At 47.8% G+C, this 13,580-nt stretch overlaps 1 protein-coding gene across 1 annotated transcript in view; it reads left to right on the top strand.

Moving 5' to 3' along the window:
* The first annotated feature begins 2,500 nt into the window (after nucleotides 1–2,500).
* Nucleotides 2,501–13,580, top strand: part of Myo5b (myosin VB) — a 303,407-nt gene continuing 292,327 nt past the window's right edge. Inside the window, exon 1 of the mRNA XM_037196923.1 lies at nucleotides 2,501–2,880. Within this exon, the coding sequence (XP_037052818.1) occupies nucleotides 2,854–2,880 (27 nt within the window). The 5' untranslated portion in view covers nucleotides 2,501–2,853. The remainder of the gene's footprint in view (nucleotides 2,881–13,580) is intronic.

The following is a 13,580-nucleotide window of genomic DNA, read 5'->3' on the forward strand; positions in this document are numbered from 1 at the left end:
CCCACTTGGGAGTTCCATATCAGATATCCTGCATACCAGATATTTACATTGCAATTCATAATGGTAGCAAATAACAATTACAGAGTAGCAATAAGATAATTTTATGGTTGGGGGGTCACCACAACATAAGAAACTGTATTAACGGGTCACAGCATTAGGAAGGTTGAGAGCCACTGCTGACAAGCACTCTGTCACTGAGCTTCATGCCCAGCCTAAAGCAAGACTTCTTAATCTTGGCTATCCTTAGAACCACCTGGGAACTCTTAAAAATCTTTTTCCCTGAGCTGGAAGAAGCAGGTAGGGGCCAACAGCCTTCCTAGTACTGTGAAGGCTGGATCAAGAAGATCTTAAATTTGAGGCCAGCCTTGGTTTGGCTACAGAGGGAGACCCTGGCTTAACAAACCAAACCCAATTCCAAACAAAACAAATGAAAAACAACAACAACGCCCCCCCAACTTCAGGGCAACACCACGTGTGAGTTCAATCAGAATTTCTGGGGGGTGGAAGTGTAATATCTATTGAAGTGATTGTGATGTGTAGAAAATGGCTTAGGGAAGAATTCTGTGCAAGGAGGTGGAGATGTCCAGGTAAGCGAAGCCTGGGCAGGGAAAAAGACTGAAAAAGCCAGGAGCCAGTAGAACAAGACTGGCTGGTCAAGAGCTAGGACTGCTGATTGGGATGTGCTGGAGTAAGAGGTGGGGATGGAGGCGAGGAGCCTTTCTCAGAAGGTGGTGAACACAGAGCTCTGCACCCCCCACCCCACCCCAGTGCTTCTGGTTCCACGGATCTGAAGTGGGGCGCTGGACTAAGAAAGTTCTCGCCCACTGATGTAGTTGTTCTCAGGTTATGCTGATGGCTGCTTCCTTCAGCTGTGATGGCTCACCTTGGTGAGTGCTACAATCCAAGGAGGATTATAGGGAGAGTTTTACAACGGAGTATTTGGTGATGGGAATCCAACCCATGTCTTCACCAACACTAGGTTTAGTACCCCACTGCTGAGGCGCACTCTGTGTCCTAAAGAAGGTTTTTTTTTTTTTTTTTTTTTTTTTTTTTTTTTTTTTTTTTTTTTTTTTTTGTTTTTTTTGTTTTGTTTTTTGAGACAGGGTAGAAGATTTGATGAGAGAAGGCTATCTGAGCCGTTTTTTGTCTGTTCATGCTGCTGATGCATCGTTCCATCTCAGAGCCAATGACAGCTGCTCGAGCTTTGGGCACTTCATCCGTCAGCCCCGAAAGAAGCAGTTTTGGAGGAACTTAAAAATTCAGGTCCCAAGTCGGGCTTGGGTGGCACATACCTTTAATCCCAGCACTTGGGAGGCAGAGCCAGGTGGATCTCTGTGAGTTCGAGGCTAGCCTGGTCTACAGAGCAAGATCCAGGACAGGCACGAGAAACTACACAGAGAAACCCTGTCTCGAAAAACCTAAAAAAAGAAAAAAAAATTCAGGTCTCATCTCTCACTAACAAATTGAATTTCTGGATGGGGCGGGGGTGGGGGGGTGACCCTTCTTTGAAATTAAAGATGCCCTGGCGAATTTCATTATGGAATGCCTGACAGGTAATGCAGATGTTTCAATCCAGATGTAGAATTGTTGTAGACATTCATCTGGGTGTCACCTTCTGGGGAAAGGGTTCCAGAACAACGGCCCCAGCTGGTGTATGTGTATCCTCTGGCTGAAAGCCACACTCAAGGTCAGTTGCTATGGTTCAAAGCCCAAGGCAGCGTCCTGGACCTCGGTCCCGTCCCGTCCCGTACCCCCCCCCCCCCCCCGCGTCCCTCCACTTCTGCCAATTCTTTTTCCCTTTGGGGTTAGAATGCCCAAGTTTCTTTGCAAGTTGGGATAAGCACTATGAAGCTGCTGTGGGCAGCCAAAAGCAAGGGCAGAGGACACATGAACAAATGACGTAGGGGCCCAGAGTATGGGAGAGAGGAGCCAAGGGAACCTGAGATTCTGTCTTTTGAGAGGAGGAGCCTGGGGTCTAGTAGGAGCCTCTGCGTGAAACAGCGTTCCCGCAGGAGAACACCACTTGACTCATCAAGATTTCTGCGCAGGGAGCTCATTTTGGTGAGGATGCTCTCTGGTGTGCATCAAAAAAAATCACCTTAGTAGAGAATTCTGACATAGTTAGGCTTTAATGATGAAAACGTTCAGTACAAACATATAAAACGGAGAGAAAAAGTAAAAGGCCGTCCAGCCGCAGATAGCTTCCTCTCTCTTCCTAACTTCCCAGTTTCTTCCCTCTTCTCCTGTCTCCATTGCACTTTCGCCCATCCTCTGCCCGGGTGGTGAGGACAGCGCGGGGCGCGGCAGGTGCGACACCCCGCTCTCACCTGAGCGGCGTTCGCCCGGCGGCCAGCAGGGGGCGGCGCGCTCAGCCTCCCGGGGCGCCGCTCCTCGCCGGCCCCGCCCCCCGCCCCAGGACCCGGTGGCGGCGGGGGCGCAGAGGGCTTAAAGGCGGCGGCGGCGACGGCGGCGGCCCGCGGTGAGGCGCGGGTCTCCCCCCCGCCCTTCCACCTCTCCACTCCCTCCCTCGCCGCGAATCCGCGCCTCCTCTCCCTACCTGAGCCGGGAGCGCGGCGCGCCTTCTCCCCGCCCTCCCGCCACTCCTGGCCGCCGCCGCACCAGCTCTGCCGCCGCCCTGGGAGTAAAGGTCGCCCCGGCCGGAGCGAGCGGGCGTCGGCGCCAGCAGGTCGGTCCACCCGGGAAAGGAGCGCGGAGGAACTGGGACCCGGCCGGGAAGATTGCACCAGCGGTGCCCCGAGAACGCGCCGGGGAGCGAGGAGCCCGGCCTCAGAGCGCAGCCCCGGACCCAGCGTCCCGCGAGGCGCCCGGGGCTCCGGCTCGGCCCGCGGGGACATGTCGTACAGCGAGCTCTACACCCGGGTGAGTGCGGGCCCCGCGCGGCCCCGGGGACACAGGTGCGGCGAGACGCGCTCGGGGCCACCTTCCCCGCCGTTCTCGGGCGCCCCTGCCAGCGTCTCTGTGGTCTCGGTCCCCGGCACCCCCAACTTGGGTGGCGGAGAAAGTTTGGGTGCTCCAGGAGTGCGCCGCACCGACTGGCCGCCCGCCCCGCAGAGTCCCCCTGCTGTCACAGCGGCGCAGCTCCGTCCCACGCAGGGGACTGTCGCCACCTTCCACTTCGCCCTTCTCTTCTCGTTCTCTCCGGGTCTCAGTCTCCGGCTGAGAGCCTGGAGCCACAGGGGCGTCTTAGCCCGCAGGGAGCCGGGGTAGGACACCAGCTTCCACCCAGGCACCTGGCAGGCGGCCCCATTTCCTCTTTCATGGACCCTGTTCCAGGTCCCCTGCAGTGCCGAGCGCCCCTCAGTTGGTCTTTCTTCCCTTGCGCGTGGAGACCAGCGGGATCTTGAACTTGGGAGTGGAGAGGGACGAGGAGCCAGCTGGGTGGGAGGGGCGCGGAGCTTGGAGGACGGGGGTTTGTAGAAAGGTGCTGGAGGGATTTCTAGTGAGCTCAAGGAAATATAACCCTTTAAATATATATTTAATTCATATATATATGCCTTCATGTCTGTATGTGCACTGAAGCCAGAAGAGGGCGTCAGAGCCCCCTGAACTGGAGTGGGTGCTGGGACCCGAACTAGGGTCCTCTGAAAGAGCTGCAAAACAGATTGCAGCAAGTGCTTTTTAACTGGGGAGCCATCTCTTCAGCCCTAGGAAGCCTATACTTAATTTGCCTACAATGGGCATTTTGAGGCAGCTCTTTTAGCGTTATCAAGTATTTGGGGAGGGTTGGAGTAATTATTGACCAGGGACGGAGTTATCTTTAAGGTCGCTCTGGATTAGGAACAAGTGCGGCAGGAGGTCTCCTCCCAGGTTCCGCGCGGCAGGTGATGTAGTTAAAGCTACCAGCAGCTTCCCAGGTGTTGGCTCTGCAGCCCTAACCCTCTGGTTTCTGCCTGGTCCCGGGCGAGGTGAGCAAGTCAGGGCTTTAATCATCCATTCTTTGCTTCCTTAAAAAATGTTTCGTATATCCCAAAGTCTGGTGTCTGGGACCTGTTTAACAGTGTTGCCTGCTTGCACGTCCCTGTGCAGAGGGATATGTGAATGCAAGCGCGCAGTGTGTAGGTGAATTTGCAATTCCTGTTACACCGGCCCCGTGGACAGGTCTGGGCGGGGTAGGAAGAGGAACTTCCGCATCCTCACCTGGAGATTGCTAGCTAGTGTCCAGCGCATGGGGGAGCCCTTCAGCTCCGTGGGCTCACCGCCTTATCTTAGTTTAGGCGGAGGGGGTGGGGGAGGCTGGTCCGGGTCAGCAAGGGCTAAAGCTCATGCAGTGGTTATGAAGGAGGGTGTCACCTACTTGGGGGCCAGTCCTGGACTGATTCGGATAGCCTTTGGGTTCACCAGGAATTCCAAAGCACCATAGGTACCAGTCTCTTTGAGAGGGGTGGAGAAGGTGCGAGCCAGGGCTGGAACTCTTTAGCAATACCGGCGGCTTGGGAAATGCACTCCACCTCTTTTATCTGTGGGAGTGAAGGGAGGAGCCTTCCGAGTTCCAGCTGGCAGCTCTGGCACTGAGAGGCTCATCAGAACCGGGTCTGGAGGCTGGAAACCAGTGAGGCAGGGGGAAACAACCTGAGCTGGATGGAGTGTTCAGAGCTGAAGCTGTGTTCCGTGACAGTCTGCGGAGCTTCAGCGCGTATGAGCGAGCGAGATGGGTAACCACGCCACATGTTCATGCAGCATGTCCTGAAGTTCCTGAGCAGACAGTATTTAATTGCTGCCTTTTGAAGCTAATGACTTACTGGAGACGCCGAGTTTTTGGAGATCTAGTTTTGAAAAACAAAACATTAATGCCAAATTTCTTTTCAAGTAGATCACTTGTAGGGGAAACAATTTGATGTTTAGTTAGATGTGACTCTGTTGCATGCTAATAGGGATGGTAAATTAGTGGGAGTCTGAACTCAAAGTGTTTCAGTGTACTTTCTCTTGAGTTATCCATCTACAGACAAAACCTCAGGTCCCGAAAGAACTAGTTAAGTCGAGTATCTTCATTGGTGTGAGTGAGTGTTTGGAATCATTAAAGCAAAAAACAGAGTTCTGCCATTAGCGGATTTCTGGTTCTCGGTTATTGTTAAGTTATTAAATCTGAAGTCAAGGAGATTTTCTGGGGCTGAGCACTAGCCTTCGGCATGTTTTGTTTTGTTGACAGGGTGTGTAGCTCAGGCTGTCCTGGAACTCCATGGTAGTCCAGGCTGGCCTGGAACTCAGGGGGATCTGCCTGCCTCTGCCTCCTGAGTGCTGGGATCAAAGGCGTGCACCACCACAACTAGGAGCTTCCAGGTTCTGTCTTGGGTTGCCATTGCTCTGTCTGGCAGTTAAGGGCACTCACTCTTCAGTATGAGAAGCAGTCGGGCTGCTTTTTAACCGTTGTAGCCCTACTTGCCAGGCAGGATTCTGAGTGAGTATGAATCATAAATCACACAGAGACACAGTACCTGCTGCTCAGATCCACTTTGTTTCTTGGGGAGATGATTTATTCATTTTGTTGTATTATTGAAATACCCAAATGTTCCCATTTATTTTTAACTTACTAGTGGGCTTTCCTCATGTGTCCAACACTGGGTTGAGACATACACCTTAATATATTTATTATGCATGATGGAAATATCCAGTGTGCCAACAGCATTTTTAAATATTTGGGATGGAAATTGTATAACCCTTTATTGATCACACCTATAGCCTTAGTTGGGAGGTGTTATTGGAGTATAAAACATTATGTAAGATGTACATAGCCTGTGGGCATTAAATAGTCTGGGTAATAACTTAGTATATTGGTATATTTCTGGTTACTCAAAGACTTCCCCCTCCACTCCATTTCTCTCTTTAGCTGTAGGCTCATGTACAATGTGTGTGTGTGTGTGTGTGTGTGTGTGTGTGTGTGTGTGTTTGTGTGTGTGTTACTGTTTTTTTTTTCTCACTGTTGAAGGGCATGTCTTATTAACAAAGACACTCTGTTTTTAGAATACCCAGCCCCTTACCTTTGAGGAATTGCTTTCTTTGTAGTGAGGACGGAAAAAGAAAATGAGTTAGTGCCAGATGCTTTCAGAGTGACATCAAGGTGAGTCAGAGAGGTGGAGTGGACTGGCTCTGTTGTCACAAGAGCTCACTAAATGACGTATGTGAGTGCTTGGTTTTCCAACCCCTAGACAAGACAGTGTGGGCTTGACTTGTGCAGGCCCCAGAAGGAAGCCCAGGCATGGACTAGCATGGGGGATGTGAATGATTGCAGAGGACAGCCTGATCTTAAACTATGCATGGCCTCTTTCCCTCAGACGGAGTCATGCAACCTATAAAGAATTATTCTGGATACTGTTGTGGAATATTATTTTAAGATGTGTTACATTTGTTTATGCTGTGGAACATTTGTTTAATGATGCACAAATGTGTTGCATTCTTTTCTGTTGCATTTAACTCTGTGAAGCTGTTACTGTGCCTGTCTAAAACACCTGATGGTCTAATAAAGAGCTGAATGGTGAGGCAGGAACAAGGATGGGTGGGGCTAGCAGGCAGAGAGAATAAATAGAAGGAGAAATCTGGGAGGAAAAGAAGAAAGAGGATGAGAACAAGGAGAGGAGGATGCTAGGGGCCAGCCACCCAGCCACACCGCCAGTCACGGAGGAAGAATGAAAGTAAGATTACAGAAGTAGAAGAAAGGTAAAAGTCCAGAAGCAAAAGATAGACGGGATAATGTAAGTTAAGAAAAGCTGGTTAGCAACAAGCCAGCTAAGGCTGGGCATTCATAAGTGACAATAAGCCTCCGTCCGTGTGTTTTATTTGGGAGCTGGGTGGCAGCCCCCCCCCAAAAAAAGAGCTAAAGAGGCAAAACAGTAAAGAGCAAAACAACCAACAACAGGATAGAAAATGTAAACACTGCTTTTCAGTTATTTTGAATAAAGACATTTTATGTTTTCTACTTTGATTATAGTTAGCAGACAAACTGGGAGGTCATTGGTGTTAAGACAGTACTCTCAGATTATCCCTTCTCTTGCTAAGCTTTTAAATGACAGGTTGTATCTCCACAGTCTAATCCAAAACTCAGTGTACGTATATGTTTGCATTTTTCTTCAGTGCTGAGGTGGGATCCAGGGCCTCGTCTCTGCTAGGCAGGAGCTCTGCCACTGAACACCTCAGCCCTAGCAGAGGCTTTCCGAGAGCTGCTCCAGTTTGCTCTATTGGCTGGCACACCTTGTGAGTATCAGCTTTGAACCAGGAGCCTTTACTAAGAGTTCTGACTGGAGCGCCACTCCTTGGAAGAACAGAATTCATGTGATTGAGGGAGGTGCCCTCTAGCTTTCGTTTGCCTAGACCTCAAGTACACGGGTTTCCCTCAATTCTGGTCCTCCTGCTTTCACTGTGCCCAGCCACGCCACTGGAAGATGATTCCGTCCTTACTCTTGTCCTTCATCTGAAAAGAGATGGTATTTCAGACCGTAAAGAGTTCTTGAAGAGCCCTGGTAGCAGATGCTGTCCGTGTCACCCTATTAGTGTCTTGGTTCTCTCAGTAACCTGCTCCTGTGCCGCTTTGACAACACTTCTTGTAACTGTCTTTTCCCGGGAGCCCCAAAAGTTCAAATCCTCCACACAGGGGGGCAGTCTGTGAAGAGTGGGAGGGTAACCGTGTTACCCCCCACCCCCAATACCTGGGGACGTGGAATACCCTTAAGACACACCCTGCACTGTTCGGGAATTCTTCCGCAGGGTTGGTCTGTTGGGACTTTTCTCAGTATTACACTTGGTTTGGCTCCCTTCCTTTTTCTGTCTCCAGCCTCGCTTCCTGCAGAACACTGCATCCCATATATCTCTTGGGCAGAAAAGCTTCTAGGAACCCAAATTAGTGCATAATTCACAGTGCCCTGTTGAGGCAGATGCCAGGCAGCTTAAGGCACTTGGCCTCTGTGGGTTCCCTGGTGAGGCCTGTTCGAGGTGAAGGCATTTTGATCCACCTACCTCACCTCAGCCTTCCTTCCCAGGACACTGTCTGTCTGACATATTGGTTTCTCCCTAACCATCTGTAGCTCAAATTCCTTTCTTACCTCTGTTCCCAATTGCAGGTGGCCTGGAACCAGTGGTCCTTTGGCTGGGTGCTATCTGTCAGTTTCCCTTAAAAGATGGAACTTAAGGCCGGGGGGGTGGTGGCATATGCCTTTAATCCCAGTACTCAGGAGGCAGAGGCAGGTGGATCTCTGAGTTGGAGGCCAGCCTGGTCTACAGAGTGAGTTCCAGGACAGTCAGGACTACATAGAGAAATCCTGTCTTGAAAAACAAAACAGAAGAATGGAACGTAAAAACTGAGATATGAGTGCCAGGTGTGCTTGCTGATGCTCTTTCTTCTTAGAGTCCTGAGCCTGAGACTTGGTGTTTTAGTTATGAGGGGCAAGGGGAGGAAGGCTATGAGGGTCTTCAGGTTTCAGCTGGAGAATTGACGGATAACGCAAATCAGGCTAGTGCAAGGATGACTCGTATTTCAACATGGTGAGTCTGGAGTGACAGTGGTTGGTGTAAGTGAAAATGATCTCAATGTCAGTAGTTTAGAAGAGAGATCAGAGCTGAGATTTCATAATAATACAGACAGTATCTGGAATCCTCTTTGGGAAGATGCAGCTGTCTCATAGTGCCGTGTTAATAAGGGCAGTGCCTTGGTGTGGGGCAGCCTAGGCCTTTGTGGTCATGATCTTGATGAGGACCATCCTAGATGCTATACTTTGAGGTTTTCAGCTCGGCTGCCTTGAAGTAGATATTTCTCTACGTCTCGACTTCTGTCAAAAACTGCATCATGAGGAGGTCACTGGAAGATTATGTCCTAATCCGTGTACCATTTCTGACACACACCATCCATGGCAACCCTTTCTTAGCTTGCTTCTCCCTCTAGTTAAAAGTTATGGTCACAGGGCCACGGCCCTTTCCCTCCAACCCTTGGAACTAATAGAACTCACTAATTTGCCAAGCGTGAATGGTGTAGACCACCACGGTTTTGGAGGAGAGTTTCCAGTCCCCTTCCCAGGGGAGGAAGTTTTAAATTTAAGCTTTAAAAAGAAAATTAAAAAGCATTTTTCATACTATTCCCCTGTCCCCCGATTGAAATGATTATTGCAACAATTCACAGGAAAGACAAAGTCCCTTTTCCTGGTCACTGAAGCGGCCACTATTAATTGATGTGCGTTTTCTGGATGAGTACTGTCTGAGAGAGGAACCGCATGTGGCTACTGAGCACTTGAAAAGTTGCTGGTCCAAGCTGGGATTGGCTGTAAGAGTAAAATACCAGATGTCCAAGACTTACCAAGGAAACTGATCATAAAAATTCCTTTAAATTATCCATTGCACTGAAATGATTATATATATATATATGGGTAAAATATTTTAATTGATATATTTTATTTTCTTAAGATGTTCATTAGAAAATGTTTCTTGCTGGGTATGATGGGCACGCCTTTAATCCCAGCATTTGGGAGGCAGAAGCAGGTGGACCTCTGTGAGTTTGAAGCCAGCCTGGTCTACATAGGGAGTTCCAGGTCAGCTTGGGTTGCATAGTGAGACCCCTATCTCAAAAAGAAAAGAAAATGTTCTTTTATAACTTACATTTGTAGCTTGCATTGTGTTTTTTATTACTATAATTTTTTCAGTGCTGGGTTTTGGGCATACTCACCAAGGATTCCACTAGCGAGTTACATTTCTACTTGTGTGGTTTCCACTTTATGGTAGGGTAAAGCTGCTTTAGAGTTATAGCTTGTACTTAAAAAGCAAATGAAATCTGTGTTTTACATTTTATTCTAAATGTTAATGTTTGGCTGCTTTTCCTGAGACACAAAGGCAATTTTACTCTTTCTGTTTGCTTGAGACAGAATCTTGCTATATTTCTGAGGTTGACCTGGAACTTGCTATGCAGCCTGGGATGGACTTTAACTCGTGCTTACCCTCCTGCCTCGGCTCCTGTGTGTTGGGATTTACAGGTGTGCCAATGCCTGACCAATGTTTATCATTTTTAATGGCTGTATAATATGACCTCATGTCTTAGTCAGAGTTCTATTGCTGTGAAGAGACACCATGACCACAACAACTCTTATTAAAAGAAAGCATTTGATTGGGGCTTGCTTACAGTTTCAGAGGTTTAGTCCATTATTACCATGGCAGCATGCAGGCAGACCTGGTGGTGCTGGAGAAGTAGCTAAGAGTAGTTCTACATCCAGATCCACAGGCAGCATTCCAACTCTGGGGCTGGAGTGGGCTTTTTGAAACCTCAGAGTCTATCTCCAGTAACACACTTCCTCCAACAAGGCCACACCTCCTAATCCTTTCAAATAGTGCCAGTCCCTGGTGATCAAATATTCAAATCTATGAGCCTATAGGGGCCATTCTTATTCAAACCACCACATTCCACTGCCTGGACTCCTTAGGCCTGTAACCATTTCATAGTGCAAAACTGCACTCAGTCCATCTTCAAAAGTCCTCATAGTCTATTATAGTCTCAACACTGTTTAAAAGTTCAAAGTCTCTTCTGAGTCTCATGGCAATCTCTTAACTGTAATCTCCTATAAAATCAAACTCAAAAACCAGATCACATACTTCCAACATACAATGGAATATACATTACCATTCCAAAAGGGAGAAAAAGGGACATGGTGAGGAAATACTAGACCAAAACAAGACCAAAAACCAGCAGGGCAAACTCAAAACTCTGCATCTCCATGTCTGATGTCAAGTGCTCTTCAGATCTCCAACTCTTCTCATCTTTGTTGACTGTAACACACTTCTCTCTTGGGCTGGCTCCACTCTCTGTTAGCAGCTCTTCTAGGCCAGTGTCCTATAGCTGTGGCATCTTCAACATCTTGGGGTCTCCAAGGCAATCCAGGCTTCTTCACAGCTTCACACAATGACCTCTCTGGGCCTCCATGCAGGGACACCCCTGACATACACCTGACCTCAGCAGCTTTCCTTAGCTGTGGAGGGAGATTCCACACCCCCTTTCTTGTGTCCTTCGCTCTAAAGCCAGAACCACACCTGGCAGAAGCTGCCACGCTGTCCTGCCTGCTGTGGGTGGAACTTGCTCCCTCAACCATGCATTTGCATCAGCTTTCTGTTTTCCACGGTTTCCTTCACTCCTTAAGCTTTTAGAGAATTCCTTTTCACAAGTTTAAAGCTTAGCTGGATAGGGTCTTGCCCTGAGCTTACCACTCCCTTTGCCCCATTTAGCATTAGGCTTTTCTTTAAACTTTTAAATCTCCTTGAGTGCTGGATTCAGCTCTATTACACTTCCTGGTTCTCCTTTTCTCCTCAAACTGTGAATTTTGTACTTTTCCTTGCTCAGCTTGCTCCTTTTCATTATAGATCTGCATAAAAGTGACCATTAATAACCACACGACAGAGTTAATAATATGTTGTCTTGAAATCTCCTCTGTAATGCCATTAATCTGAAATCCTACAGTGGCAGAAAGCAGCTGAATTCCTCACCAAAATATTACAAGAATGGTCTCTAGGCCATATTAGTAAGTACTAACATTCTTCTCCTCTGAAACCTTTTGAGCTGGGCTGCCATAATCTACATTGCTCTTAGGACCACTGTCTTCCACACTCCTATGATTATGGCCCATGGAGCCCCACTTAAAATATTCAAATGCTTTCCTAATTCAAAGTCCTAAAGTCCACATTCTGCCAACAAGCAGCATGGCCAGGCCTGTCACAGCAATCCCCCACTCCTGGTACCAGCTTCTGTCTTAAGTCATTTTTCTATTGTTATGGCAACTCTATAAAAAAGCATTTAACTGGGGCTGGCATATAGTTGTAGAGGTTTAGTCCATTGTCATTATGCCAGGGAGCATGGCAGCATGTGGGCAGACATAGTGCTGGAGAAGGAGCTGAGAGTTCCACATCCAGATTGCAGGTAGCAGGAAGAGAGAGACTTTGGGCTTGGAATGGGCTTTTTGGAACCTCAAAGCCCGCCTCCAGGGACGTACTTCTCCTAACAAGGCCATACCTTTTTTTTTTTTTTTTTTTTTTAACCTCCTAATCCCTTCAAATAGTGCCACTCCCTGAAGCAACGAGCCTGGAGGGTCCGTTCTTAGTCAAACCACCACACTTTACAGTAGATGTTCCACAGAGTCTTTAACTGGTTTCATTTTGATGAACACTGGAGCTGATACTGTCTTGTAGGAAGTTCTTGTAACACATCACATTTGTGTTAAATTGTAGAAGGTGAAGTGGTTGGCATGCACTCTACAGCCATTATTCATAGGGCCAGCATCTTCCACCTGTTTCTTCACCCTTCCAAGCTCTGGCCATTACTCTTTTTTTTTTTTTTTAAGGTCTTTTTATTAAGTTTCATGTCTTAAAGTTGACTTCCTTTGGAAGGTTGAACATCATTCATGTGCTTGATGCTCACAAACATTTTCCTTTTTCTCCTCTCTATATTAATTGTTATTCATAGCCTCTTCTGCTAAATGACTTCATTTCTAGAAGGAAACATAGAAACCAGAATGTCCAGCGTCAAAAATATTAAAGGGAGCAGCATGGCATGTGCTTTCCTCTCCATTTGTCCTGATTCACGCCTTTGTGGGGGAAATCACTGGTGCTGAGGACTGTGATTGAGTACTTTTGTGCCAGGTCACTTCTTTGCTCTGTGTGTGAGCTCATTCAACAGCACCGAGATGTTGATTTGCCACATCCCTGTTTAATAAACAAGAAATCCGAGGCTTATATCGTGTGCCCCAGGCAGGGTTTTTGACCACTGCTCTGCTGTGTCTGTGCAGTATCCGTCCCTTCAGTGGTACATCAGGAAATGATTTGTGTATAAGGTCTCTGAAGACTCCTGGAAACCACCCCCATCCACCCAACTTCACCAAAGGTCTTTAGGTGTTTGAGGGTGTGCCCTGCTGCCTGTCTGTTGTGAGCATGCACCCTTCGTGGATGTTGTAAGATTTGATCATCTCAGACAAGGCTCCTTTAGAGTATGAGGAGAGAGCTTCACAGGTGTCTACCAGGACCCTGAGCTTCCCTATGTAGCACTAACATATTGGTGGATTTGTTAAAGCACTCAAAAAGCGTCCTCTAATTCAACATTTTAATTGGATACCAGACGCAGTCTTCAGGTTGCCTAGACTCCAGTGCAGATTAGGCACTGTTGGAACCTTGTTAAATTGTTACCTTTGAGAATGATCAAAGTGTCCATCTCAGCACTAGGTTAATGGCTCAGTCCTGAAGTTCTTTACAGTTGTTTTTTCCTTTTCCCCTCCTTGCATTGGAGTCTCAATGTCTTGCAGGCCAACCTTGAATTGCTGGACTGCCTTCCTTTGTTCAATCCTACTTGTGACATAGACTCTAACTCTTGTCATCATTGCTGAAAAGCTAAAAATTTTGATAGTTCTTACCATTGTAAGACTCAAATGCTTTGTGACATGAAAGAATACACGGAGAGCCTTCTGCATGAAGTTCAAAGTCTTCACTGTAACTTTGATACCAAGAAGTTCAGGTCCCCTAGGTTGGAGACCAGACTCCATGAAAAGAGGCATGGAAAAGATGCTAGGCAATAGAATGCTGAATCTCCTCATGCTGCAACCTGGATACTGGTTATC

Source organism: Peromyscus leucopus, chromosome 19 (assembly GCF_004664715.2).
Source record: "Peromyscus leucopus breed LL Stock chromosome 19, UCI_PerLeu_2.1, whole genome shotgun sequence".
Taxonomy (NCBI): domain Eukaryota; kingdom Metazoa; phylum Chordata; class Mammalia; order Rodentia; family Cricetidae; genus Peromyscus; species Peromyscus leucopus.